Genomic DNA, 26,712 nt, shown 5'->3' on the forward strand with positions numbered 1-26,712 from the left:
AAAGCCCCCTTGTTCAGAAGCGATATAGCAATGCTCTTTCATGAGAAGTCAAGGCCCTAGAGAAAAGCAGCGTACCAGCCCTGGAGCCAGGTGCATCTAGGTGAACTTTTGAGCACACAGAAATTTTAATTAAAGCCATGAAAAAGAAGAAGAGAAGGGCTTCGCACAGAATATTGTAGAACTCTGAGAAATTAAGGAAAGTAGAAATCTACCAGAAGAACTGTACAATCAAGTAGCAGTTAGGCTATAAGGAAGGAGCGCAATCATAAAAGAAGCACAGAGGTGAAAGAGGAAATACGACTCAAGAGAGCTCCAGTTTTAATCCAGAAAAAAATTTCTGGGAAAGGGAGAGGGGTGATTTTTTCATGGAAGAAACTGCTTCATTACCATGTACGTATTTTGATCAGAGAGAGATGATGTGTTCTGAATTTCCAACATTTTCAGCCAAAAAATACTTTTCCCTTGTAAGAAAGACAGTCTTGATGAAAACTTATAGAAGAATCTGAGCTTTTCCCCCAGGTTTACCTGGAATATTTTATGTGCCTTTGACTGTATTACTTCGGGAGTTTGTGCTAGGCTTTTACAGCTGCATTAACTACTAAAGGAAATCCTGAGCTTCATACAGAAACTTTACTCATACTAAAAATAAAATATTGGAACAAATCTACTAGCACTATTAAAAACACAAGGAAAAGGAAAATACAGATCTGAAAGTTCCCAGAAAAGATCTTCAACTTGGTTTCATAACAGGATTTTTTTTTCCCCTATATGCAAGGTGTAAGTCAGCAGTTTTGTTGCTCAGTATTCTTAAATTCTGTAGAAGATAAGTTGTGATTGTATATTGTATTACAAGGTTACATTTGAATAAAATATTGAGTACTATGCTGATTTGCAACATTAGTCGCCAGTACACTAAATCATTTTTATCAACCTCACAATTCTGAAGAACAGACAATATTTAGTTCAATGAATAAAGATAATTTGGAAATTACTTCAATGATATTTCTGTAAATTGACAGTTGACTGTAACAGATGAAGATGAGTCATCAGTCAATCATTGCTGAAATCAGGAATTGCAGCTGTAGAGTGCATTGATTTAATGTCTATTATGCTGTTAAGAAAGCTTCAAGACATTTTACCCTTTCTGATCACATTTTGACTCAGTATAGGTCATCTAGTATCATTTAATAATTTATCCTACTTTATAACAAAGGGCTTTCCTGAGTTCAGGTAGCTGGACTCTTGTGATAGTTCGATGTGCGGGAGGGATTTCTGGTGGTAGGAGAGGGGATTTGCTCCCTGTGCCACCAGATCGGATTCCCATCCCTCTTGGGGTTGAGCCAATCATCTGTGTGCCTCTGCGAATTGCCCTGTTTAAGTTGGGACAAAGGAACTGGAAAAGGTGCTTTGCCCAGGAGCAAGGAGAGGGAAGGAGGGCTCAGTCCCCACTCCCTGGCCCCAGCTGGGCGGCTGCCTGAGCCGGGCCGGCGCCACGTGCTCAAGATGGTGGCGACGAAGCCGGCTGGGGAACTCGGGGAGCACCCCATTCCTGGGGTGCCCTCTGGGCCGAGTTCACCCAGAGAGGACTGAGATCTCAGAGAAATGGCCACACAGACACCAGGTCAGTGCAGATGGAGTGGGAGGAGGTGTGCTGGAGCTGAGTTTTCCCCTGCAACTGGTGGCGAGATGGCAGGTGGCCCCCCTGCAGCCAAGATGGGCTCGTCGGAGCAGAGACCCACTCGCAGCCCGTGGAGAAACCCACGTCAGGGAAGAGATGCCTGAGCCTTAGAGAGGTCATGGAGCACGGGATGCATGACGAGTAACTGTTAATAATGGAGCATGGGATGCACGACGACATCGTGAGGCATTTAGAGTCCGTGGGACGATCCATGCTGAAGAGAGTGGCCACAACTCCCGAAGAATCCGAGACTGTGGTAAAGCCCACACTGGAGCACTCCGATGGGGAAGGATTGCATCCTGCGGGTAGGACTCACAGTGGACAAGTCTGTGGAGTTTTCCTCATGAGTAGAGGATCCACTGGAGCAAGGTAAAATGGTGTAAGGACTCCTCCTCCTTTAAGAAAGGAGCAGCGGTAACAACATGGATGAACTGACCTGCACTTCCCCAGTCCCTGTCCCCCTGCGCCGCTGGGGGGAAGGTAGAGCTGGGAACAAAAGGAAATGGGGGTGGGGAGGTGTTTTTTAAGATCTGGCCTTGTTTTCTCTTTATCCTCTCAAGTAACCAGTTTTGTTTCCCTTTGTCCTTTTAAGCAACTGTTAATAAATTGTTTTGTTTTAAGAAAACTGAGTCTGTTTTGCTCAGGACCATGGTTGGTGGGTGCTCTCTCTCTGTTTTTGTCTCAACCCTCAGTCCTTTTATTATAAAACCACGACAACTCTTGCCTTTTGTTAACTTTTCTCCTCATTATAAGCCTAGATATTGCAAATATTTTCAACCAGAAACTTTTCTGATGGATTTGCTTTAAGAATCAGTTGAAACGCCTCTGCTGTAATGGACATAAGTGAACAAAGGGTGATTTTCATAAAATACTGGTCTTTTGCTGTCTGTAGAGCTGTCTTTCCAAAATTTAGATAGATTTGCTATGTCTATCTACACTGCATTCACTACCTGAATCTGGAAAAAATCTCAAACCTAATAAATTTTCACTACTGTTAGCATTTCGGAGGTGTCCTGGATTATCCTGACCATCTGACATCAGACAGACAACGTCATCCCAAGAATAGGTGAAAGCGAAGGCTGCCTGGCTCACTGCTGTTTATCATGATCTATTTACTTGGCAACTAGACAGCATTGAATGAAGTTAATCCCACAAGCTCTGCTGAGATTTCCTTCCCAGCCATAAGAGCTGAACTTCCTCTGGATGTTTGTTTTTTTGTTTTTTTTTTTTAAGAAAAAAGGAATCTATGCAGATAAATATTTCAAAACGTAGAACATCTCACCTCAAGGCTGGTCCCAAAATTATTGCACAGCACTCTCGGTATAGCCATTGTTTAACAAGAATAACGTTTTTCAACGAACTTCAAAGCTAAAGAGATTTCATAGATTTCATAGATTTCTAGGTTGGAAGAGACCTTAGAGATCATCGAGTCCAACCATCCCTAATCCCCATTAAACCATATCCTCAAGTAGCTCATCCACCCTATTCTTAAACACATCCAGGGATGGGGACTCAACCACCTCCCTGGGCAGCTTATTCCAGTGGCTGACAACCCTTTCAGAGAAGAAATACTTTCTAACATCCAACCTGAATCTCCCCTGACTAAGCTTATGCCCATTTCCTCTTGTTCTATCACCCATCACTAATGTAAAGAGCCCTTCCCCTAACTCCCCACCATCTTTTCTCAAGTATTTATAGGCCGTAATCAGGTCTCCCCTCAGCCTCCTCTTCTCCAGGCTAAACAGCCCCAACTCCCTCAGCCGCTCCTCATAAGTTTTATTTTCCAGCCCCTTGACCAGTTTAGTTGCCCTTCTTTGGACTCGCTCCAGGAGCTCAATATCTCTCTTAAAGCGAGGGGCCCAAAACTGGACACAATATTCCAGGTGCGGCCTCACCAGTGCCGAGTACAGGGGCAGGATCACTTCCCTGCTCCTGCTGGTCACACTATTCTTGATACATGCCAGTATCCCATTGGCCTTTTTGGCCACCTGGGCACACTGCTGGCTCATATCAAGCCGGTAGTCAACCAACACCCCCAGGTCCTTCTCCGCCAGGCAGCTGTCCAGCCACTCTTTCCCGAGCCTATAGCGATGCTTGGGGTTTTTATACCCCAAGTGAAGGACTCTGCACTTGGCCTTATTAAAGCTCATGCCATTGGCCTCAGCCCAACGATCCAGTCTGTTCAAATCCCTCTGAAGAGCCTCCCTACCCTCGAGCAGATCGACACAGCCTCCCAGCTTGGTGTCGTCCGCAAATTTACGGGAAGAGGAAATTAAACACTGCCTATTGAATAGTAATGCTATAAAACTATGACTGGAGTGTCAGAATAGAAGGGTACAGTCTCTTTAGGAATGATAGGCGGGGGAGAAGAGGAGGAGGGGTTGCCCTCTATGTCAAAGACCAGCTGGAGTGCATGGAGCTGCACCTGGGGACGGATGAGGTCCTGCCTGAGAGCTTACGGGTTAAGATTAAAGGGAGAGCAGGGACAGGGGATATAGTAGTAGGGGTCTGCTACAGGCCATCTGACCAGGACTACCGGGTGGATGAGGCCCTCTACAGACAGATAGGAGCTGCCTCACATTCACGAGCCCTGGTCCTCATGGGGGACTTCAACCACCCCGATATCTGTTGGAAGGACAACACAGCAGGGCATAGGCAATCCAGGAGGTTCCTGGAATGCATGGATGATAACTTCCTTCTCCAAGTGGTAGAGGAACCAACGAGGAGAGGTGCTTTGCTGGACCTTGTTCTCACCAACAAAGAAGGGCTTGTGGGGAACGTGACGCTCAAGGACAGCCTTGGCTGCAGTGATCATGAAATGGTGGAATTCAAGATTCTTAGGGAAGCAAGGAGGATGCACAGCAAGCTCACTACCCTGGCTTTCAGGAGAGCAGACTTTGGCCTCTTCAGGGATGTCCTCGCTAGAGTACAATGGGATGAAGCCCTGGAGGGAAGAGGGGCACAAGAAAGCTGGTTACTATTCAAGGATCACCTCCTCCAAGCTCAGGAGCGGTGCATCCCAACAAAGAGAAGGTCAGGTAGGAACACCAGGAGGCCTGCATGGATGAACAAGGAGCTCATGGACTAACTTGGGCACAAAAAGAAGGCCTAGAGAGGGTGGAAACAAGGACAGGTAGCCTGGGAAGAATACAGAGTGATTGTCCGAGTAACCAGAGATCAGGTTAGGAAAGCTAAAGCCCTGATAGAGTTAAATCTGACCAGAGACATCAAGGGCAACAAGAAAAATTTCTATAGATATGTCAGTGATAAAAAGAGATCTAGGGAAAATGTAGGCCCCCTCTGGAAGGAAACGGTGGACCTGGCTACCCGGGATATGGAGAAGGCTGAGGTTCTCAATGATTTCTTTGCCTCAGTCTTCACTGGCAAGAGCTCCAGCTGCACAGCCCAAGTCACAGAAAGCAAAGGCAGGGACTGTGAGAATGTAGAACTGCCCGCTGTAGGAGAAGATCAGGTTCGAGACCATCTAAAGAACCTAAAGGTGGACAAGTCCATGGGACCTGATGAGGTGCATCCGCGGATCCTGAGGGAACTGGCAGATGAAGTTGCTAAGCCACTATCCATCATATTTCAGAAGTTGTGGCAGTCTGGTGAAGTTCCCACTGACCGGAAAAGGGGAAACATAGCCCCCGTCTTTAAAAAGGGGAAAAAAGAAAACCCAGGGAGCTACAGGCCAGTCAGTCTCACCTCTGTGCCCAGCAAGATCATGGAGCAGATCCTCCTGGCGACTATGCTAAGGCACACAGAAAATAAGGAGGTGATTGGTGACAGCCAACATGGCTTCACTAAGGGCAAATCCTGCCTGACTAATTTGGTGGCCTTCTATGATGAGGTTACAGCATTGATGGATAGGGGAAGAACAACTGACATCTTCTACCTGGACTGATAGAAAGCATTTGATACTGTCCCACACCACATCCTTGTCTCTAAACTGGAAAGACACGGTTTTGATGGATGGACCACTCGGTGGATAAGGAATTGGCTGGATGGTCGCACTCAAAGAGTTGTGGTCAACGGTTCAATGTCCAAGTGGAGGCCAGTGACGAGTGGTGTTCTTCAGGGGTCAGTACTGGGGCTAGTGCTACTTAACATCTTTGTTGGTGACATGGGCAGTGGGATTGAGTGCACCCTCAGCAAGTTTGCAGATGACACCAAGTTGTGTGGTGTTGTGGACACGCTGGAGCGAAGGGATGCCATCCAGAGGGACCTTGACAGGCGCGAGAGGTGAGTATGTGAGAACCTCATGAAGTTCAACAAGGCCAAGTGCAAAGTCCTGCACGTGGGTCAGGGCAATCCCAAGCACAAGTACAGGCTGGGCGGAGAACGGGTTGAGAGCAGCCCTGAGGAAAAGGACTTGGGAGTGCTGGTGGACGAGAAGATCAACATGAGCTGGCAATGTGTGCTGGCACCCCAGAAAGCCAACCGTGTCCTGGGCTGCATCAAAAGAAGTGTGTCCAGCAGGTCGAGGGAGGTGATTCTGCCCCTCTACTCTGCTCTCATGAGACCCCACCTGGAATACTGCGTTCAGCTCTGGAGTCTGACAACACAAGAAGGACATGGAGCTGCTGGAGCTGGTCCAGAGTAGGGCCAAGAAGATGATCTGAGGGCTGGAGCACCTCTCCTGTGAAGACAGGCTGAGAGAGTTGGGGCTGTTCAGCCTGCAGAAGAGAAGGCTCCAGGGTGATCTTATCACAGCCTTCCAGTATTTAAAGGGGTCCTACAGGAAAGCTGGAGAGGGACTTTTTACAAGGGTGTGTAGTGATAGGAGAAGGGACAATGGCTTTTAAATTGAAAGAGAGGAGATTTCGATTAGATATAAGGAAGAAATTTTTCACTCAGAGGGTGGTGAGGCACTGGAACAGGTTACCCAAAGAAGTTGTGGATGCCCGATCCCTGGGAGTGTTCAAGGCCAGGTTGGATGAGGCTTTGGGCAACCTGGTGAAGTGGAGGGTTTCCCTGCCCATGGCAGGGGAGTTGGAACTAGATGATCTTTGAGGTCCGTTCCAGCCCTAACCATTCTACGATTCTATGATTTTAAAACCTTACCAGTTTCTCTTACAGCATCCTGAAAAAGCAACATATTCTGTACAGGGAGGTTAATCTGGATTTGAAGGCTACAAGGAGTTTTGAAGCATGCAATGTTTCTAATATTGTATATTGAAATATATCATCTTATTTTAAAAATAATTCGTGATTTACTGAAACTCTTTCCAAGAGCAGCCATTAGGAGACTAGTAAAAGTGCCCTGGCATTTCAAATTCAGAACATACCCACACTTTTGTATGTTATTCACCTGCTATAATCTGCTAACTATGACTGATATTAAGCCTTATATTTTAACAATGTCAGCAAAAGCTTCTTATTTCGATCCAATAATACACAGTATTTTTTAACATAATTGCCTCCACTGATGAATAATTTACATTGAACAACTTAATTAAATGTTTATGAAGACCCACACTGCAAAATATTTAATTAAAAATCATCAAACCAGAATAAGAAAAAAGAATGACTGTGTTTTTCAAGATTAAACTTAGGTAAATACCAAATTTGCAGAGATATCACCCTTATGTTTCAGCCTCTGCCAGAGGCTCAGAAAAGGACAGCTATAGAGTCGCTCTGACTCACAATGAAACTGCACAGAAGGTGTCTGTGCAGGAGGACATCAAAAAACTCACAGGATTCATGAAGTCTGACCTTGTCCCACCATATACAAAGAAAATACATGAAATGACATCAGAGAGGAAATGCAAAAGTGAGTTTATTCAGTAGGATTTGCCACTGGCTAACACATTTCTCCTCACAGTGAAAAGAACTCAGAACGTGGAAAAAGTTATTTGCAATTTCCTCAAGGAACTAGATTACCACATCCTGCTGTACCTTTTCCCTTTCTCTTCTGACTCTAAATGTCTCAGCAAACTACACTTCTTCTAGAAATAATTTCTGCAGACACTGAAAAGGTTCAGTTGTCTCATTTGACTACTAATGGTAACTAATACCCTTCTTCCAGTTTCTAAGCAGATAAATAAAATCTACAGTAAAACAGGGATTTCCAATTAGGAATGTGCAAGTAACTAGTATTCCAGCCTTTCAACAGAAAAATCAGGAAGGGAAATATTTTCTAGAGCAGAACACCTTTATTGGACAAGACAGAGAATCCTTTATTCCATGTCTATAACATTTCACAGGTCATGGCATTGTCTCAACAAGCTTGGGTTCAGAAATCTGCAAGAGAATAGGATTAGACAAATTCTTCTTTGTCCTTGAAAGCCTCTTATCATTTACTGGGAACGTAGAGAGACCTTTGGCTTTCCACTAGCCATTTTATTAATCCAATCCTGACTATTTCTCTAACTGGCATGCCAGTTAACTTTTGTTAAATATTTTTAGCTAGCTTATAACTCTTAAAAAAATATTCATTTGGCTTTATTTCAAGCATCCAAGACCCAAAGAGGACTGTATCGCTTCTTGTGTAAAAGAAAGACACCAAGAATTGGAATGGATACATACAATTGGTATATAATTACCAATTTTTTAGGTACATACACTTCAGGAAACACTAAGTTAAATGTCGATTATGCAAATTGCTTTTGTCCTCCTTGTACATGATTGTGCTGCAAACTTTAATGAAAGGACCATATACATTTTTTATTTTGGCTCAGATTTAATTCCTAAATGGTATTTATCAAGCAAGTTGAGTCTGAATTAAAATGCTGACTATTTAAAAGTTATGAATCAGTTAATTTTAAAAGCACTGTATTTTATGATATTTCTATATTATTTTGAGTGTAAAAGACTGAATGAAAAAGGTCAAGTGAACTTCACACTAATAACCAACTAGTAAATCAATTTTCCTGCAATGTTAAATTCAGATAAAGAGCTATTAAATTCTTCAAAAACTTACAAATGCATTGGCAACAATCCATGTGCATTTTAAAGTTTTTTCATTCTTAAAAATGAAACTTGTATCATCAAGGATAATCCTGCAATCTCCAACCATTCCTCTTTTAGTAAAGAGGATCTCGGAAAATGAAACACCCTCACAGCACAGTTTCAATCTCAAAATAGACTCTTTTTGCAGCAGGTGCTACACATGCCCAGACGAAAGGCAGCGAACCTCCATTTTATATAAAACCATATTGCTCCTATGTATAAGGCTTTTTCAACACACTCTCTGGCATTGCTGTCAGCAACATAATCAAGAACCTGGTCTTTCAAATACATTACACATTCCCTGTTCTATATTTGGACATAGATATCCCCTACTAGCCACCACTGGAGGCAAGATATCATTTTTGATGGACTGTTGGTCTGATATGCTATAACTGCTTCTATGTTACTTTTGTTTCACTTAATAATTTGGGATTTTTTTTAACATAATATGAAAAATAATTTTTACTTCTCTCCCAATGATCTGCATTGTTTCTGGTAACTCAAGCTACTGTTCTGAATAGCTTTACTTGTTCCTGTTGCAAAGGATGGAGGATGAAAGAACTCTATTGTTTCATTAGGAATAGAATTTATTTCACTCAGTTTTAGCCATTTAAAAGTTAGGAGTTTAGTTCTATATATTTTTACAAGTCTATGTATAGTAATTGACAAAGACAGGCACCTTGAAAAGCTGATTCATTCCACCTGCCTTAAGGTCAATTTTGGACAGAACTTAGAAGATACCTTTCTAATACTTACGAAAGAAAATTGGAAGACTATTAACGAATATGCTTTGCTTCTAAATGGCTACGGAGTTGAATTAATGCTGCTTAATTACTAGTATGTAGGTACATTAATTTAGTCTCTCAGTTTCTTTTCTTCAAGCTTCTGATCTTAAAAACACATTGTTTTTTCGTCAAAAAAAAATTATTTAAGAGCCACATGAAAAGGATAAAAAGTTAATTCAGAACTATGAATACCAATGTGTTTTTTTTCATTTTTAACCAATACTTTAAATTTTTTTTCTTGGTTGTGGAATATTGGATTGCAGAATATGTATTCTACACATCTCTTGCTACGTAGTTAGAAAACCCAAAACATACTGTTACTTTTCTTCCTAGAAACAACTTTCTTTTGTGAGACTTGTTATGCAATGATTGGAGGTTTACATTTCTAATTTTCCAAATAATAATTTTCTTGGCCAATTTATAATCCGTTTTCAAATTCTCAGTACATCTGGCTCTCAGTCATGCCTTGCAAATGAGGGATTGGGATGGGATTTGTCTGGGTTTTGGTTTCTGGCAGGGGGGAGGAGAAGGGAATTGGCCTAGGAATTCTCTGGCAGTTCTAGCTCCAAAATGCCACAGCATGATGGGAGAGACTAATACAGCCCTAGAGACTTACGATGGACCTATCCCAGATTAATTATCATAAAGTTTGCTCTTTTTCATTGAGACAGCATATTCTGGTTGCTGTGATAAATCAGCAGAATAGGTCCCATTACAGCTGTCAGGTTGAGGGTGGCATCTTTAGTGACAGTCCTGGTATTTCCTTGTGTTTGATATCTCCTTTGGGAGATGTTATTTTGTGATATAGAATCCACAGTTCTAATAATTTTAGTTTGTGAAGCTGAATGTATTTTCATACAGCCTTCAAAATGCACTTTACGGTAATTCACGTCTAGCTTTCTTTTGCTAAGTAACTTTTCTTCAACAGATATTCTATTGCAGAGAGCTGTCATACCACACATTTGGCAGTCATCAGCACTAGGCACATCTACTCCTATGCATTTACTTTCTCACCAGTAAGACAATAACTTATTCCAAAGTTCAACAACTGTCATTGTTGTTATTGCTGCTTATTAGCTGAGTCACTATAGTACCTAGGAGTCTTCAGAGTGAACTAGGACTCCAGGTTGTTAGCTATGAAACAAGCATATTCAAATAATGGACAAGCTTTTTTATTAATTCAGATAATTCCAGTGGGCAAATCAATTCATATTTATAGCAAACAGTTATCTAAAGTTATAAAAGTTGATACTTATGTCTTCATTCTTCCGTTTTTTTTTTTTTTTTTCAGGAAAATACAGCCTTTTATCAAGTGCCTTTATGTACATCTTGAAATTCAACAGAAAACCTTTGAGTTTATGAACTTTCTTGATTTACCTAAACATAATTCAGAATTATCTATTTCTGCAACATCACATAGGCATAAAATACACTGATACAATTACTTTACCAGCCCATGAAGATCTATTAATGACCCACTTTAACATCAGCTACATTTTAGAAACCACCGTTAACAAGTATTAGAACAATATATCTGAGTGATGTTTAAGTGATAAGAAAAACTATTTCATTAAAAAGCAATGTTTAAAGACAGGATTAAATTATCATACTACATTCCATTTAGAGATCATTATAGGGCTTAATCCCTACAGCATTTGAGGACATGCAAATGAAAGATGCATCTGAGAAGTATATTTGTTATGTGAGGTTCTAAATCCTGGACAAAATTTCAGTTGTTGAGTGAACTAGCAAAGCACACAGAACTCTTTTTCTTCAAATTATGGTATCACAAAAAAACCCCAAATGTGGTAGTTCACCCATGAAAGAGAGAGAAAAAATATACCAGTAAAAGGAAGCAACCTGACTAGAAGGGATTGTAATTATGAGTAATCATATGACTTAGAAATTGAAGTGGATAGTATTGAAAATCCACTTGAAAATAACGACCAGCTTTTAAAAATCACACAACACTGTTGTCTTTTTTTTTTTTTTTTTAAAGGCAACTTAACAAAATCTTGGCTGTAAGGAGCTGCGAAGAAAACTCATTTCCATTTTAAGGCTATTTTAGATGGTCAAAACAACATAAGGCAGATTGCAAAGAAAAATGCAAGCGAGAAATAGAAACACAAAGTTCAGAAGAATGAAAAAAGATCTAAAAAAAATACATTGGAGAAGGTAAATTTATGCAGTTCCTATGAACAGCGAAAGCCATGACAGAATGAACTAGTAAGACTGAAAGTAGCTGCATGGCATGAGGCGCACACCAATATCAATCCTTGAAAATATAGGAGTAAAATAGCAACAACTGAAATTAGATTGCGGCCCAGTACTACTAGTCCTTAGTAGCCATTAGTTTGTAACACGAAACCCTGACACCTAGGCATCTCAGCAAAACTAATCTTTTCCTAAAGCATCGAAGTGCAAGTAAATAACTGAAAGAGTCTTCCCATTGTCTTAATACTTCTACTTAAGACACCAAGCATATATGGCTCTGGAATCAGGCAGTTGTCAACTCAGAAAAACATATGTGAAAAACAAATGGGTATATTGACCAATCTTCCATTTTGCATGTATGCAATTCCTGCAATGTTAGTGGGTGCTATTCACCCTTATCAAGTCATGAACATGCCCCAAAATGTGAGCATCTGCTTCAAATTTCCTGGTTTTTGTTGATTTTTCTCAGTCATAAAGCTATTTAAATGTACATTTCCATTACTAAATTAAAAAAAAAGTAATAATGATGCAGTTGCTGTGCTTATCTATTAGCCAACACCTGTTGCTTTGTAGCTGGTTCTTATTATTTACTTTTTGGAAGACATTTGTTAGCTGACATTCAATAAGTTTTTCTAATAGCTATTTGATTTTGCTTTCATTGAAAATTAATGAAGGATTGAGGAAAACTTAACAATTGTGCTACATGTCTACACAAACCATACATCTTATAATTTATCAGGACTCTCATCAGTTAAAAATCTCAGTGGAGAGCTTCCTAACACTTTTACTTCTTACCAGTGATTTCATTAAAGTTATAAATGCCTGATTTGAAAACAATGTTACGATGGATATTTGCCAGATAAGTTACAAAACAGACTAGGATTACTAAAAGCAGAAAGAAAAAAAAAAATAGAAACATATTCTACAAAGATCTTTTCCATGTCAAGTAAGCTGCAGCTATACAAATGAGTACTGTATCATGTAGAAAATCGTAGCTGGGGGAGATAAAGGGACAAACTCATACCTACTACTCAGCTCTTTACCAGTTTTTGAAAGCTTCCATCAGCTTTGGCCAAATCTCTATTCTCAAAATTTAAAAGTATTATATACTGGGCAAACTTCTGAATCACTCCAATCTCCTTTAATTAGTAGAAAGATGTCTAAAAGAACTTAGAATTTTGCAGCCATATTGAAGTAACTTAATGCCTCTACACTACTCCCTTAAAGGACTCATAAGCCAATAGGAACGTTAGTAGCTGAAAAAAAAAAAATTACTTATCTTTTAGACAAGACTGAGGTGAAATTACTTATCTTTTAGACACGACTGAGGTGAAATTCAGTGATGAATGTTAGAAAGGAGATTCAGATGACCTCATTCTAATTATCTAAAATGGCCTTAATTCTGGGAGGCTCTAAGTTTTTTATCACACTGACCCATCTATTTGAACTATATGTTAACATTAATTCATTTTTAAAATTATTTTTTTTTTGTACTGAGAAGAAACATATGTTAATAAGAAAGTCAGGAATTTTTTACTATTCAATAATGTCCAGCTATGTGACTTAAGTGGGCAAATTGTAACACCAACAAAAATATAGAAGCAACTACCAGCTGTAGAAAAAGATAGCCGCTGGCTTCGTCAAATATACAACATAACAGAAGACATTTTTAATTCTTCCTATTTTGCGTTCTGTTTCAAAACGATCTTCCCAGGGCACATCCAGAATCCACATGGCTTGCAAAATGGCTATCCCATCAGACAGCAAACATGACACATGGCTTCATATTGAGCGATAACTGTTGTCACTCAATATGCCAAGTGTTGCCCATTGATCCTACATTTCAATTTCCCTTTCTGCATTCCTATAGCCCATTCAGATCATCCCAACAGGCAGAGCTCAGTCAGCAGCTCAGTTCAGTGATCACTGTGATAAGTCGTTGATCCTCTTCTCCCTCAAACACATTAGATATAGCCCAAGGGGTAGGGAAGTCATTATCAATCATGTTCTGCCTCAGATATTAAAAAAAAAATGAGGGGCGAGAGGGTGGGGACTGCTACTGGTGTCCTCTGAGTGCATGCTGGCTATTTATCATGTTGCTGTTGGACCTAGCTACAAGTATATTAGCAATTAGGTATGCTTCCATTGCTGCCTCTTGCATTATTGTTTTGCATTATTTTTTGTAGATTATAAAAAAAAGGTTAAACTTCTAGTGTTTACTGTTTATTAACCAAGTTTTGTCTAAAATATTTTTTCATACTAAAGAAGCAGAACTAACTGAATAGAATTTGTCAGAGTGAGCATTAAATGAATTCTTACCATTGCAGTTTTTAAATAATTTATACTAATATTTTTTTATTGTAAATAACCTTTTTTTCCATTCAGTTTGAGTAAATGCTTTAATGACTGAAGACATTCTGACTTAAAGTTTAGGGATTTATTCCATGAATAAGTCAAATTGCTTTTTTGACCCATGGAAACTGTCAATGTCCAAAAGGATTTTCATAGCTTAACTGCATGTTTCATGGAGAGATGCCTCCTTTGGTCTGTCACCGAACTGCTCTCCACTCCTTCTGGCTGGTGTTTTTTCATCGCTCTAGAGAAACTGACCAGTCATTACCCAGCCACATTCTTCACAATCTTTCTCATACTTGCTCGTTGTATTTTTTCTGGGTTGAAATGCCTTAATCTTTGTTCCGTTCCTCAGATTTTCATCTCAGATTTTCATCAAACTTTTTATCATGTTTGCTGTCTTTCTCTGTAGCTTTTTGAACTACTTTGTTCTTGAAATCAAGAGAAATCAGAGCAGTTAACACTCATAACATGGCCATAACATAGCTATGAATAAAGGCATAAAGTTTGCCTTTCTGTTTCTTATTCCTTTCCTCATAATTACTAATACAGTTTTATTCTTTGGCTGCTACAGAGTGCTGAGATAGTTTTTCCAGAGAACTGTCTATTAAAACACCTTAACGGAACTTGGTAGTTCAGAGCCCTAAAGATCCAACTCTTCGCTGTATGCCTTACCTCATATTCATCTGTGTTTATTTAAATCTGCTGTTTTATTAGGTATTTGGCACACTGAGATCCTTCCCCAGCCTGTTTCTGTTGGTACGCTTGAGAAAGAACATCACCACCACGTTATATGTCATTCACCACTACATTATTTGTCATTCACCACAACCTACAAGTTCTTTCCTGATAGCTGCCTGCACAGCTGCTGACCTGTTGATATTTACACAGTCTCTTTCTCCTTTCCAAGCACTTTGTGCTTATCTGCAGTGAATTTAATCTAGATTTGATCTTAGCTATCTCACTAAGCCTTGGGAGCCTTCCTCAGATTGTCATCAACTCATTTTTCAAGTACTTTGTATTTCGTCACTTAAATAAAGATCTTCACACAAGCTTACTTAATTCATCCTACTTAACATTAAATATTTGCTGTTTTCTGAACATAGATTTAAACCAACTCGATTCTCTGTTTGTACTACTTTAATCCAAACCGCATTTAACTAGTTTGCTTGCAAGACTTTCATGGCATAATACCATAAGGTTTTCCATAGTTACACAAAATCCTCTGCATTTTCCCCATTACTAGTCCAGTTATCCTGCTAAAGAATAGTATCCCATTGGTTGGACATAATTTGTCTTAATCCACACTAGTTGTCAGGGTTTTTTTCCACTTAAACTGTCTGCTAGTTGCATATAAATTGACTGTGTGATAAATCATAAACTACCCTTCTCAGCAAGAAAACTAAGGCTCAAATATGTGACTAAGCTTAAAGAGTTTCCATTCTTCTGCAGAGCTAGAACCGTTGTTGTGCATGCTTTTAGGCTATCACAAGCCCTAGACAGAATATTTTAACTTCCATTCCTGACAGACAAAAGACAAGATATTAAATCAGCTAAAAGTTAGTAATAGTAGAAGGTATTTCTGCCTCAGTAAATTTGAAAAGGAATTAATGCACAAGGCCAAACACGGTGACGGCTGGATCAGGAACTGATTCACAAATAGATCAAACATCTGTTTCAATATTCAGAACAGAAAAGCTGGCTGAGAGCACTGAGAGCTTGAGTTATCTGATTTTATTTTGTGACTGCACATCTGTCCAAGCTCTCAGATCTCACTAGTGTAGTCTGAAGCTAAGCTATTTTTTCCTTCACACTGCAAAAGGCTAAAAAGTTGTTACCAAAGATTAGCTGAATGGTGGTAACTCAGCCCTGTGCCTCAGCCATCAAGATGACTGCTGTACAACCTCTTCAGCCAGCTTTTTCCCCAACTTTTTAAGGACGAAGCCCTGTTTGACCTCACTATTTCTCTTGATCTATCCCACTGTACAAAAACATAGGAGATTTAATTAATTATTTAGCTAATTTCTTACATATTTTCACTTAAAGACATTAAGAAGCATGGCTGTCAACACTAAAAAACTGTACATTAGTGATAGGAGCTGCTTCTCATTTATGACAGAATTGCCTCAAGTGAGACAGCATTTTACATTCTCACTGGTAGAAACGACCAAGTTTCAGTACTTTTGCTGGCGCATCCCCTAGTGCACAAATCTAGCCTTATTCATTGGTGAGTTTTCCTGAAATCTAGTGTTGCCTAAGCCGGGTCATTTAGTAGGTATCAGTACTGGGTTTCAGCACATTGCTCTCAGTGAAGAGAAAGTTTGAAATCAGTCTCTACTTGCATACTAAACTAGTATAAATAAAAATTACTTAGTTGGTCTTACTTTTGTTTCCTCCCCAGCCATTGTTATTGACTATATAATATTTAGTAATTTGTTAATGAACTACATTCTAAATGCAACAAGCCACATACACTTCAGTAGTAGCACTCCTGTACTTATTGTTACGACAAACAGCAAACTTTTTCTTTCTAAACTATTTTGTTACTGTGCAAGTCATTATAATTTCTGAAAATATACAGTGCAATCATTTCTTCTCTGGGCTAATTCTACTTATACCGTTCAGATTGCTTTTTAATTTTTGTTCAAAAGCATCTTCTGCTTTTTTTTTCTTTTTTAAAAAAAATCAATCATCACACAAAATAATATGTCATAATATAGATTTTTTTAAAAGGTATTTCTCCAGTAATTCTGACTTGTGGGGAAAGTCATCAAAACTGGACTAACCAGAAAGCCACCAAAAATTCATCTTTTTTAACAACAAACTAAACCAAAAGAAACTAACAGAGACTCTGATAGCATTTTCTTCATTTGAGTCATCATTTTAGTGTCTATACTTGCCTAGTAGTGTTGACACCTGTGACAATTCCTTTTATTTTTCTACTTTGGGATCCTCATCTCTGCATTGTTTCAGAATCTTACGGCAGGTTCTCTCCAAAACAAAATTGAAGTAAGTGCAATTTTTAAAGAAAAATATCTTTATTGTATGTGAATAGTTACTGCAGTTCCTTTTAATCTTTAAAAAATTTACAAAAATTCATGCAAAAATAAAATTCTCTCATTTTGCTTATAATATTCAAAATCTGTTTTCTTAGAAGTATTTTTGCATATGAAAGATTCTTTTTTTAATTTGTGAAAGATATAGATACTTTGACAGCGTCCTACAGCTAAGTCTTCTTTAGAAGACTTTCTCCCAATTACAAAGTGAATCCAATGAAAGACAGAAACAAAACATTAGATGCAATAATTTAAACTCAACTGAAATTCCTACAATTTAACTGGAAAAAAAAAATTAATGGAATATATTTTGCTTTTTTAGTTTTGTTTTTGATGTACTTGCATAATGCTTTCACGCATTTTTTTTCCAGGCCAACACATTAAAAAACTTAAAAATAAACCTAAGATTCTCACCTTACAATTTGTCTCAGGCAATTAGACTTGAAAGTCATACACTATAAAAGCGCACCAGCTAGTAAAATAGACTGTGCTGTAAATGTTCCTTCAGTCAAAGTTATCTTAAGCATCAATTCAGATGCACCAATGTATCTAAAGATGAAGAAACAAATTTAAAAAAACCCCAGTAATTAGAGCCTCAGTGAGCTCTATGCAGCAGCAGCCAATCTTCCATGTTTTTCTGTTTTAAAATAAATTAATATCAGAACATTTTTAATGTGATGACATTTTTTTTTCATATCTGTGAAAAGAAAAGCCAGAAGGAACAAAATGGATGGTTGAATGTCCATTTAAAAAAAAAACAACAAACAAAAAAGATTTTTTTCCTACTATTGGAAATTGGCTATAAAATAAATGTCCTTAATAAATTATTATTCTAAATCTATGTCAGTACTGCTCACAAACAAGAAGCAAATAAAATACATAAATACAAAGCACTTTATTTGCCTCCACACAGTAATTTATATTGCAGGGATATAAGAGGTGGATGGGTTAGGACAGTTGAGATTACCTGACATTCACAGTGAGAAAGAGTGTCTGTTTCATTGAAGTTATAAAGAAGAGCATGGGCAGTAAGCAAATTATTTCAGGCACTTTGCCCACAAAAAGATCACATATTAGGGAGAGGACAAAAGGGACAGAAATTACAAGGTGGTGCGAGTGAGGATTGTGCTGTAAGTATAATGTGGTTAGGCATCTTCTCTATACTGAAAGATCAGGAGACAAGAAGCAAGCTCCCAAAACAGCTAAACACCATCTGTGATGATGGAGGATGAGGTAGGAAAGCGAATGGGAATTCTACCATGAGGAATAGTTTCATAAATCAGTTGAGGATCCTTCTCAGTGTCCCAGTACAGCAGGATACAAACTGATCTGAAAACACCATCACCTACTAAAGCAACATTAATTTCAAGTATCTTAGAAGTGTTGAAAGTTGTAATTTTCAAAATAAGCTAATCAATGGAGATTTACAACAGGACAAACTGAAGGTCTATGATAGAGTTTTCGTAAGATGAAACAACATACCTTAAATGACACTGAAACAAAAAGCAGTTTTTAGACTAGATTTCAGACAGAATAGAGCATGAGCACTAAAATGTTAAAATACAGGACCTGGTTGTAAAATGAAGTAGCTCACATCAACCAGAGAACAGAGTAGAACTAAATTACATAGCTATTCAACTCCCTTTTACAAGTCAGTTTGTGCCATAGAAGAAAAGACATTAATGATGGGTTTTAATAAGCAAATTTTATATCAACAGCAGACAAGCCAAGTGCTCATTACAGTGTCACTTGCAGCTCTACCAGTTCACCTAAGCAATGCATACTATATTCAAATGAAAAAACTTCACAAAACAGTTTCCCCCTGTATATTGCATTTAATTTCCCTCTGTATACTCTTTCAATAGAAGAAAAAGGAGACCTTCCTTTATACCTCAATTAGAACACATAACTTTTTTCCCCACCAATTAGTTTCCAATTAAATCAATTCCTTCTTGGAACACGATGTGGTTTGCAGCATGGTTCACCATGTACTGGGGCTTACTGACTGTTTCATTCTGGTTTTATGGACATGAAGATACAACCAATAAATAAACATTAGTTCAAGTCCTACCTCCACCATTGTGTCATTGCAATTGAAAAATTTCTATGGATACCACTATAAAATGAAGACTAGCTTGGAGATTTGACAAAAAAAACTATTTTTACTCTGAAACAGGCCTATATGAGAAATAGATTTCTTGCTTTGACTGGTAGCATTGCAATTCTGAAATTACATTCTATTCTAGAACAGAATCCTAATGCGCAATGGAAATTTCAAGTGACTCAAAATTTTAAAAGGCTTGCATTTCAGGTTAATTGAAATGTATTTGGTACTGAAAATTTGAAATGTTTCTTTTTTTATTATTTTTTTCTCTTAGCCTTTGGAAGCCTCATGATACAAAAATCTAAACCAAAAAATCTAAAAATCTCCTTTGAAACATAAATTTGACACATTTCTTCCTAATAACAAAATGGAATTATCAGTTTGAAAATCTCCAGACACTATGGTGTCATGCAATTCTGTAAAAAGTCTTCGCTTTCAAGAAACACTGTGAAATATTCAATTAACACTATTAAATATAATAATTCTTGCTGTTACTTTCAGTTACAGCCATGAAAAGAAGCATGACAACATTTCAAGATCTATATATGTGTTTGTGTGTATGTAGAACGTTTACATGTGCATATATGAATGATTTTTTTTTTCTCTAAAAAAAGAGACCTGCAGTTATCAAAACAACTCACAGTCCTAACTCCAAAAGCTAGACATATCTACCTGGCACCTCCTGTGAGTATCTGGTTACGAAAGATGCAATTACTTCCACGAACCTTGATATCTTTTTTGCATTGATGACAAAACCCAAGTCAGCTGAGAGATTTCTTGCACATAAGCAACAAAAAGAATGCAATCTTTGAAAGAAACAGTCGTATCGCATAGACCTATCAAAAGCAAAAATAAATGAATGCTACCCAATGGTAAACAATTCCCCCAAAACTCCTTCCATCCACTCTCGTCCCAGACAGTTACATCTAATAGCCTTGTTTCCTTCTAATAGCCATGAAAAGTCTCATTGCAAATCCACACTCAGGAAGGTTAACTTGGTGTATTAGGAGGTAGAAGTTTCTAGTGACCCAGTCATCTTAAATATGGCATAGTCTAACTCAGGTTCTGGCTCCAAACTTCCAATAATTTCTTTCATTTCCACTATATGAATACTTCCATTAAGTTTAATCCTTTAAAATACTTTAATATGAGTTCTGCTCTCTCAAGAGCTCCTAAATAGTAGTTGGCACCACAAAACTAATAATTATACTCTGCTTAGAAATTCTTTACCTACTGTTTTTCGCAAGTTCTGCCTTAAACTAGTGCACTGAAAAATATGACACATGAATATTTCGTGTATATTTTAAATGAACTTGTGTGTAGCACCTCTTCTGCCTGAAAAAAAAACAGCAAGGAGTTCCAGTTGTATGGAGTACAATCTTGCACTGTTGAATGCATGAGTAAAGGTAAACCGCTATTAAATTGCTTGGCATGTGGAAGAGCTTCAATTCCTAATACTATTTTTATTATCGTTTTTTAACTGATTTGGGTTTGAACTTACAAAAGAAAAAAGGAGAAGAATGTGCAGTCAGACAATGCATCAACCTCTTTTATGAAACCTTGAGACTGAAGTGTTATATCAAGTATGAAAGAGGTTAAAATGTTAACTAGAATAGCTATTGAAAAAGAGAGCTTTCCTTCCAAAAGGCAGTAGTACAGTGGCCTCAGATTAGTGTGATGCTTTCAAAAGGCCTTGGAGATGGAGACTGACAGATGTATCACACCATATTCAGCAGATGCTAGCATCAGCCTCCATGTTCTTCAAAGGCAGCAGAGCCTGGAATACATTCCCTATTGTTAAGATAGTATAAAGGAGGAATTTTCTCTGGCTTGCTCACATAAATGAATCACTGGTGGTAAATCAAGTTATGGATTTGTACAACAGCATCTGAATTTCACTGCTTTTTTTTTTTTTTCTCGCCAATATACCCACCACCTCTGATGAAGTTAGAATGATGTTTACTCACAAAAGACTGGAGCCTACCTGGTGGCAATTTTTTTACAAAACAGAGCAATACACCCTTCTAATACCAAAAAAACCCCACAAAATTCAGGCTTTGATAGAGCCTGATATCATCTTAGGACGGGGAAATATAATCTTGAGAAAACTCATGTATTACACTGATTTTTCAAAATATGGACAATTAACAGCATATTTAAAAGGAAAGTAGATTTTGTAGTAAAATCATAAAGCTCTCTAAGCATCCTACATTAAATTCATAAAGCAATTCCCTAACATGATAAAAATTGGAAGTTTTCTTGAAATAGTACTTAACATTTTCTCATTAGTTTGATTACTTTTTTTAACAGAGTATTATTTTTAAATTACATTATCAGAAGTATTGTGGAAATGCATTAATTTTTTTGAAACTGGTGAAAGGTTTTCATTGAAGTTTTCACCTTACATTTTTCATTCTCTCTGTCAAAGTTTGGCTTTTTCTATTTAAAATCTACACATAACTTTGTCATTTCAACAAAAAGTACTATGTACTATATAAGCACATGAAGGACTTCAGCTTTTAAATATTGATTTAACCTGAAACTGCTTTTGGGAAGGCAGCTGGAATAAAAGATCATTTTTCTTAAGATAACTTTTTTTTAGAATCTCACTAGTTTTTCACTCTAAAGGGCCTCTGCTAAGACGCTAACCAGATATCAGCAGTTCTCTGTTCCCACATGGAACTTTACATCTGTTTTTTCCACTAGGAAAAAAATCAAGGGAGATGGATTTTTTTTACACAAGAAGTTTTGGTAAGTCTTTCAATTCCATTCATAAAGGAAGTTTATCTTCCTGGCACAGTTTGATAAAATTGAAGAGAACGAAATTCTGCCACACTGAATAATATGCAAATGACTATTTCAGATATTTTGCTAAAATATGAAACAAATAAATTCCAGATAAAAATATTCCATGTAATGTATAATATCTGACGAATAGGACTAAGAAATAATTTGTGACTAAACAAACTCCTAGTACATCTTTTTTTTCTTGAAATTTAAAGACAATAGCCCTAGTTTATTTGTATTAAAAAAACAAGCAACATTTCCTTTCTGAAAATGTATCCAATTATTTGTAACGGCACATATATACAGTACTGTCCTGTCCAAACTGTAAATACGCTGAATATATTGTTCCTATCATTGTGTAAAACAAATAAAATTTTGTGCTGCTAATTTACTGCTGTTACCTGGTATCATATTTTTTCCTTTCTCACTACACTTCCATGATTCAATATTGAATACAAACACAGTGAGATGATTTTTTATAGCATGTCCCTTCTCTCCCTTTCTCTACACACGAGCACAGGTTTAAAGGCAGCAAGCTGTGGACCATGCAAACACTTTGTTGAAGAATAATAAAGTCTCATACCGTCTCCTTTGCTGTTTAATATCAATTGGCTTGTTAATAGCATAAGGTGATCCGTGTATGTAAGCACTCCGGAATCTAGCCACTTTCTCCAGAGTTAGGTGCTCACAGCTGGAAGGTAAACTCATTTTATCCCAATAGAAGCAGCGTAAGACTAACAGCCAAAAAGATACATTCCTGGGAAAACTGGAAACGAGATGCTACGTAACCAACTTCATTGAAGCATGCTGCTCCAAAGGAGCCAAACACTTCTGTGCCTGGAAAGCAAATGCTCGTCGCCTCAGCTGCAGCTGCCACCCTTGTGGACGCAGGATGTTGGCTGCTTATTTCCACCCAGTCATGCTCCAACCAATTACTGATTAAGCAGATAAAGCGGAAAGCCTCTCAGGAACAGTTTCCCCCACCCCTGGGCACTAATCTTTCTCTATCTTTTTTTGGTGGAGACAGACTGTAAGCACAGCTTAATCAGATAAGACCAATGTCTTAAAAAGCCACAGACTGAATTTACTTTGAAGCAGCAGGTGGGTCAGGAGAGATACTTCCACATACATCAAAAGATCACTGTGGGATGGGGAGCATCTACCCACTGGGACATCTGAAAACATTGAGTAACTTTTCAGATTCATGGTATGGATTCAGGCTGATCAGATTTTTTACGCAAACGATTCCAGGACTTAATCTATGTAAAGACAAAAAGGTGATCATATAATTTATGATATATTTTATTAACTTTTATAATCTGTGACATGTTTCTTATTGCATAGCAGCAACTGCACTAACACAAAGTAACAAAATATGTATAACCTCATATAAGAACTTATTCTGTCTTCGATCAACAGGAATATTTAACTTGTTTTCCCATATTACAAAAGACATTGTGGGGGTTTTATGCATTTAACTACTCAAGATTATCCCTGTGATTGCCTTTAGTTATGAAAGGGCATCTATTTGGCCTCCACTATCTCAGCCTCTGTGCAATGTTCTTAGGGATCCCAACTACAAAAAGCAGAAAAACAATATTTCAGTGCTACTTTCACACACAATCGAATTATGAAGTGGATTTTACACTCTAGAATGAGAATTTGAGGGATACAAAGGAGATTTACATTCAGTACAGACAAAGATCTATCATGGAGTACTGGAAAACCAGTGGGATTTTGTGTATGTAATATATAAATATTATATGCACCTAAATCTATCTGGCTAATATTAATCCTCTTGAATTGCTGGAATTAAATCAAAGGATGTTGCAAAGGTGGAACCCCAACAGGATACAAGACAAAAAGAAAGATAAGGCTCCATGCAAAAACAATGGACGAGGAGTGTTCCCAAAAGGGGAATACCCTCTGCCTGGCTCCAGCGAGAGTGGCAACATTTACCTTTCCCAGGCTGCAGAGCAGAAGAGAAGGAAAAAGAAGCAAGTGGTAAGAACTTGCCCATGATGTCTCAGCAAAAGCAGAAAAGCAGCAGGGATACACAACAGAATGGGAAGCAGGCTGCCCCCCCTTGGCACTGCTAAAATGAACTGGAAGGAGGGGTTCTTGCCCCATGTGCCAAAAAATGTTCAGATGCTGAACTCTGGGTACGTATGTTTGTTTACCTTTTGCTGTATGTGCTTTATACTTTCGAACAGATGAAAAAAAAAATTAGTTCTTTCTTTGACAAGACTGATCTGGGAATGAAATCAACTAATTCTCAGGTAAGACGTAACCAAAGTGACTGGCTTCGCCCCAGACTGGTGCTCTGGGCTGCAACTGTATGTGGCTGCTCCATGTGCTGCCACCTCCAGTGCCTTGGTGGAAACAAAAGTAATTTGTCCTGTGCCTTTGGCAGGTTGCAAAATCCTCCTAGGGCTTGGTCAAGTGTCAGAAAAGCCAAGCAAAAGGTGGACAGTCATCTACCCTGTAACCTTTCCTTGCATCTAATACAAATAGCCAGTGTAACAGGTAAGCCTTTTTTAGGTTGTTCTTCATTCTATTTGTGTCCCCAAACCTTTTTTTCTGTATAATTGAATTATAATTTTGCATGCACAGTTGTTGTAAGATTGAGTTCTAGTTAGGTAAACTTTATACTGCTTTAACAGCTGCTCTAAGGAAAGAGAGGTGCATACTCTTGATGAGAACACCTGAAAATCCACATTAGTTGTTTGAATGTGACAGTAATATTACATGGCTACATCTGATTCTATTTAGGGTATAAGATATGTTATGGTTTGATGTGGAGGGGGTGGGCGTTCTGGTGGCAGGAGAGGAGCTTTGCTGCCTGTGACCTCCCTGGTTTTGGAACCGGGTTAGACTTGTTCTGGCCACCACATCGGACTCCCATCCCCCTCAGGCTTGAGCCAATCAGCGCCTCTGCGAATTGCCCTATTTAAGTCAGGACAAAGGGACTGGAAAAGGTGCTTTGCCCAGGAGCGAGGAGAGAAGGGAGGAGGGCACTGCCCCCGCTTCCTGGCTCCCGGCTGGGCAGCTGCCTGCGTTGGGCCGGTGCCGCCCACGGAGGATGGTGGCGTCGGAGCCGGCTGGGGAACTCGGGGGCACCCCACTCCCGGGGTGCTCACTGGGCTGCGTTCATCTGGAGAGGACTGAGATCTGAGAGAAACAGCCGCATTGACAGCAGGTCAGTGAGGATGGAGCGGGAGGAGGTGTGCCGGAGCCGAGTTTCCCCTGCGGCTGATGGTGAGATGGCAGGCGGCCCCCCTGCAACCAGAACGGCCTCGGTGGAGCAGAGACCCACTCGCAGCCCGTGGAGAGAAGATGCCTGAGCCCAACAGGAGTTGGGACGCACGACAAGGCAGAGAGGCATCTGGAGTCCGCGTGACGACCCACGCCGGAGCGAGTGGCTACAACTCTGTAAGTATCCAAGACTGTGGTAAAGCCCACACTGGGGCAATTTGTGGGGAAGGATTGTTTCCAGTGGGCTGGACTCACGCTGGAAAAGTTTGTGGATTTTTCCTCGTGGGTAGGGGATCTCCTGGAGCAGGGGAAAAGGGTGTAAGGACTCCTCCTGCTTTAAGAAAGAAGCAGCAGTAACAGCACGGAATGAACTGACCTGCACTCCCCCAGTCCCTGCCCCCTGTGCTGCTGGGGGGAGGAGGTAGAGCCGGGAGGAAAAGGAAAGGGGGGGAAGGGGGGGAAGGTGTCGGTTTTAAGATCTGGCTTTGTTTCTTTCTATCCTCTCAAGTAACCGGTTTTGTTTCTCTTTGTCCTTTTAAGTAACCATTAATAAACTGTTTTGCTTTAAGAAAGCCAAGTCTGTTTTGCCTGGGACCATGGTTGGTGGGTGCTCCCTCTGTTCTTGTCTCAACCCTCAGTCCCTTTATTTTTTTTTTTTTCCTCCTCTCCACTTTACTGGAGAAGGAGAGACTGTGTGAGTTTTAGTTGCTGGATCAGCCTAAAACCACGACAGATAGCAGTAGTTGAAAATCCTTTAGAAATTCATTCAGGTTTGTACAACAGAAAGCTGAATTGAATAAATTTGTCTAATCTGAGCATCAAGTAGCAATTCTCCAACTTGTAAATACAGCTATTATGAAGAAAAAAGACTAAAAAGCAAACAACTCTCAACCCTTACCTTTTAGGCGTTTTATTTTGATTAAGAAAGAAAGGGAAAAAAGCTGAGAAAAGTAGGGAAATTTAACAATCATTTAAAACTAACTAGATCAAACTCAAATTAAGATTTTTTTTCTTGGTTGTGGTTTTTTGATTTCACTTTTTGGGGGTATTTTGTGGTTTGTTGTTTTTTTTTTTTTTTTGATGTGCAACTAAAGGCAGCTGTAAATCAGTATTTTTATATATGGAACAGATTCTTCCTTGTTAATGAGGTGGAATAGGTTCTTTCTATTTCATAATGGGTACATATACACAAGTGGAAATATTTGGTTTAGATACAAAAATTTACTTAATTGATGCATTGAAGATTCTTGTCTGAGGAACGAGTCAAAGTGTGCACAAAAGCACTTCAGGAGCCATGCTGTGTCGTTAAATTCTCTGTTGCCCTGCGGATGCCTGTGCCCCAGCCGGTGCTTTCACTGGGCAGCCCCCAGCAGCATTGGGGCTGGAGGAGCTGAGAGGCTCCAGTCTCCCTCCCAGCAACCTTTCCCTCTTTAGAGGCAATGCTAATTTGCTGGGAAATTTATGGCAAGTAATCTCATCTCACCTCATGGTCTGTGGTCACATGATGGATGGGCTATTGTACCAGCGGCA

The 26,712-nt window shown here is 39.0% G+C and overlaps 1 protein-coding gene across 3 annotated transcripts in view; it reads right to left on the minus strand.

Moving 5' to 3' along the window:
* Positions 1 to 26,712, minus strand: part of PDE4D (phosphodiesterase 4D) — a 441,471-nt gene that overhangs the window by 208,071 nt on the left and 206,688 nt on the right. The window contains exon 1 of one of the 3 annotated variants that reach the window (XM_086629650.1): positions 22,511 to 22,635. The exons of the other annotated variants lie outside the window; for them this stretch is intronic. Coding sequence (XP_086485776.1) covers positions 22,511 to 22,635 — 125 coding nt within the window. Of the gene's footprint in view, positions 1 to 22,510; positions 22,636 to 26,712 lie in introns of those variants that run through there. 3 annotated transcript variants of the gene reach the window in all.

This window comes from Tauraco erythrolophus, chromosome Z (assembly GCF_009769465.1).
Source record: "Tauraco erythrolophus isolate bTauEry1 chromosome Z, bTauEry1.pri, whole genome shotgun sequence".
Lineage (NCBI taxonomy): Eukaryota > Metazoa > Chordata > Aves > Musophagiformes > Musophagidae > Tauraco > Tauraco erythrolophus.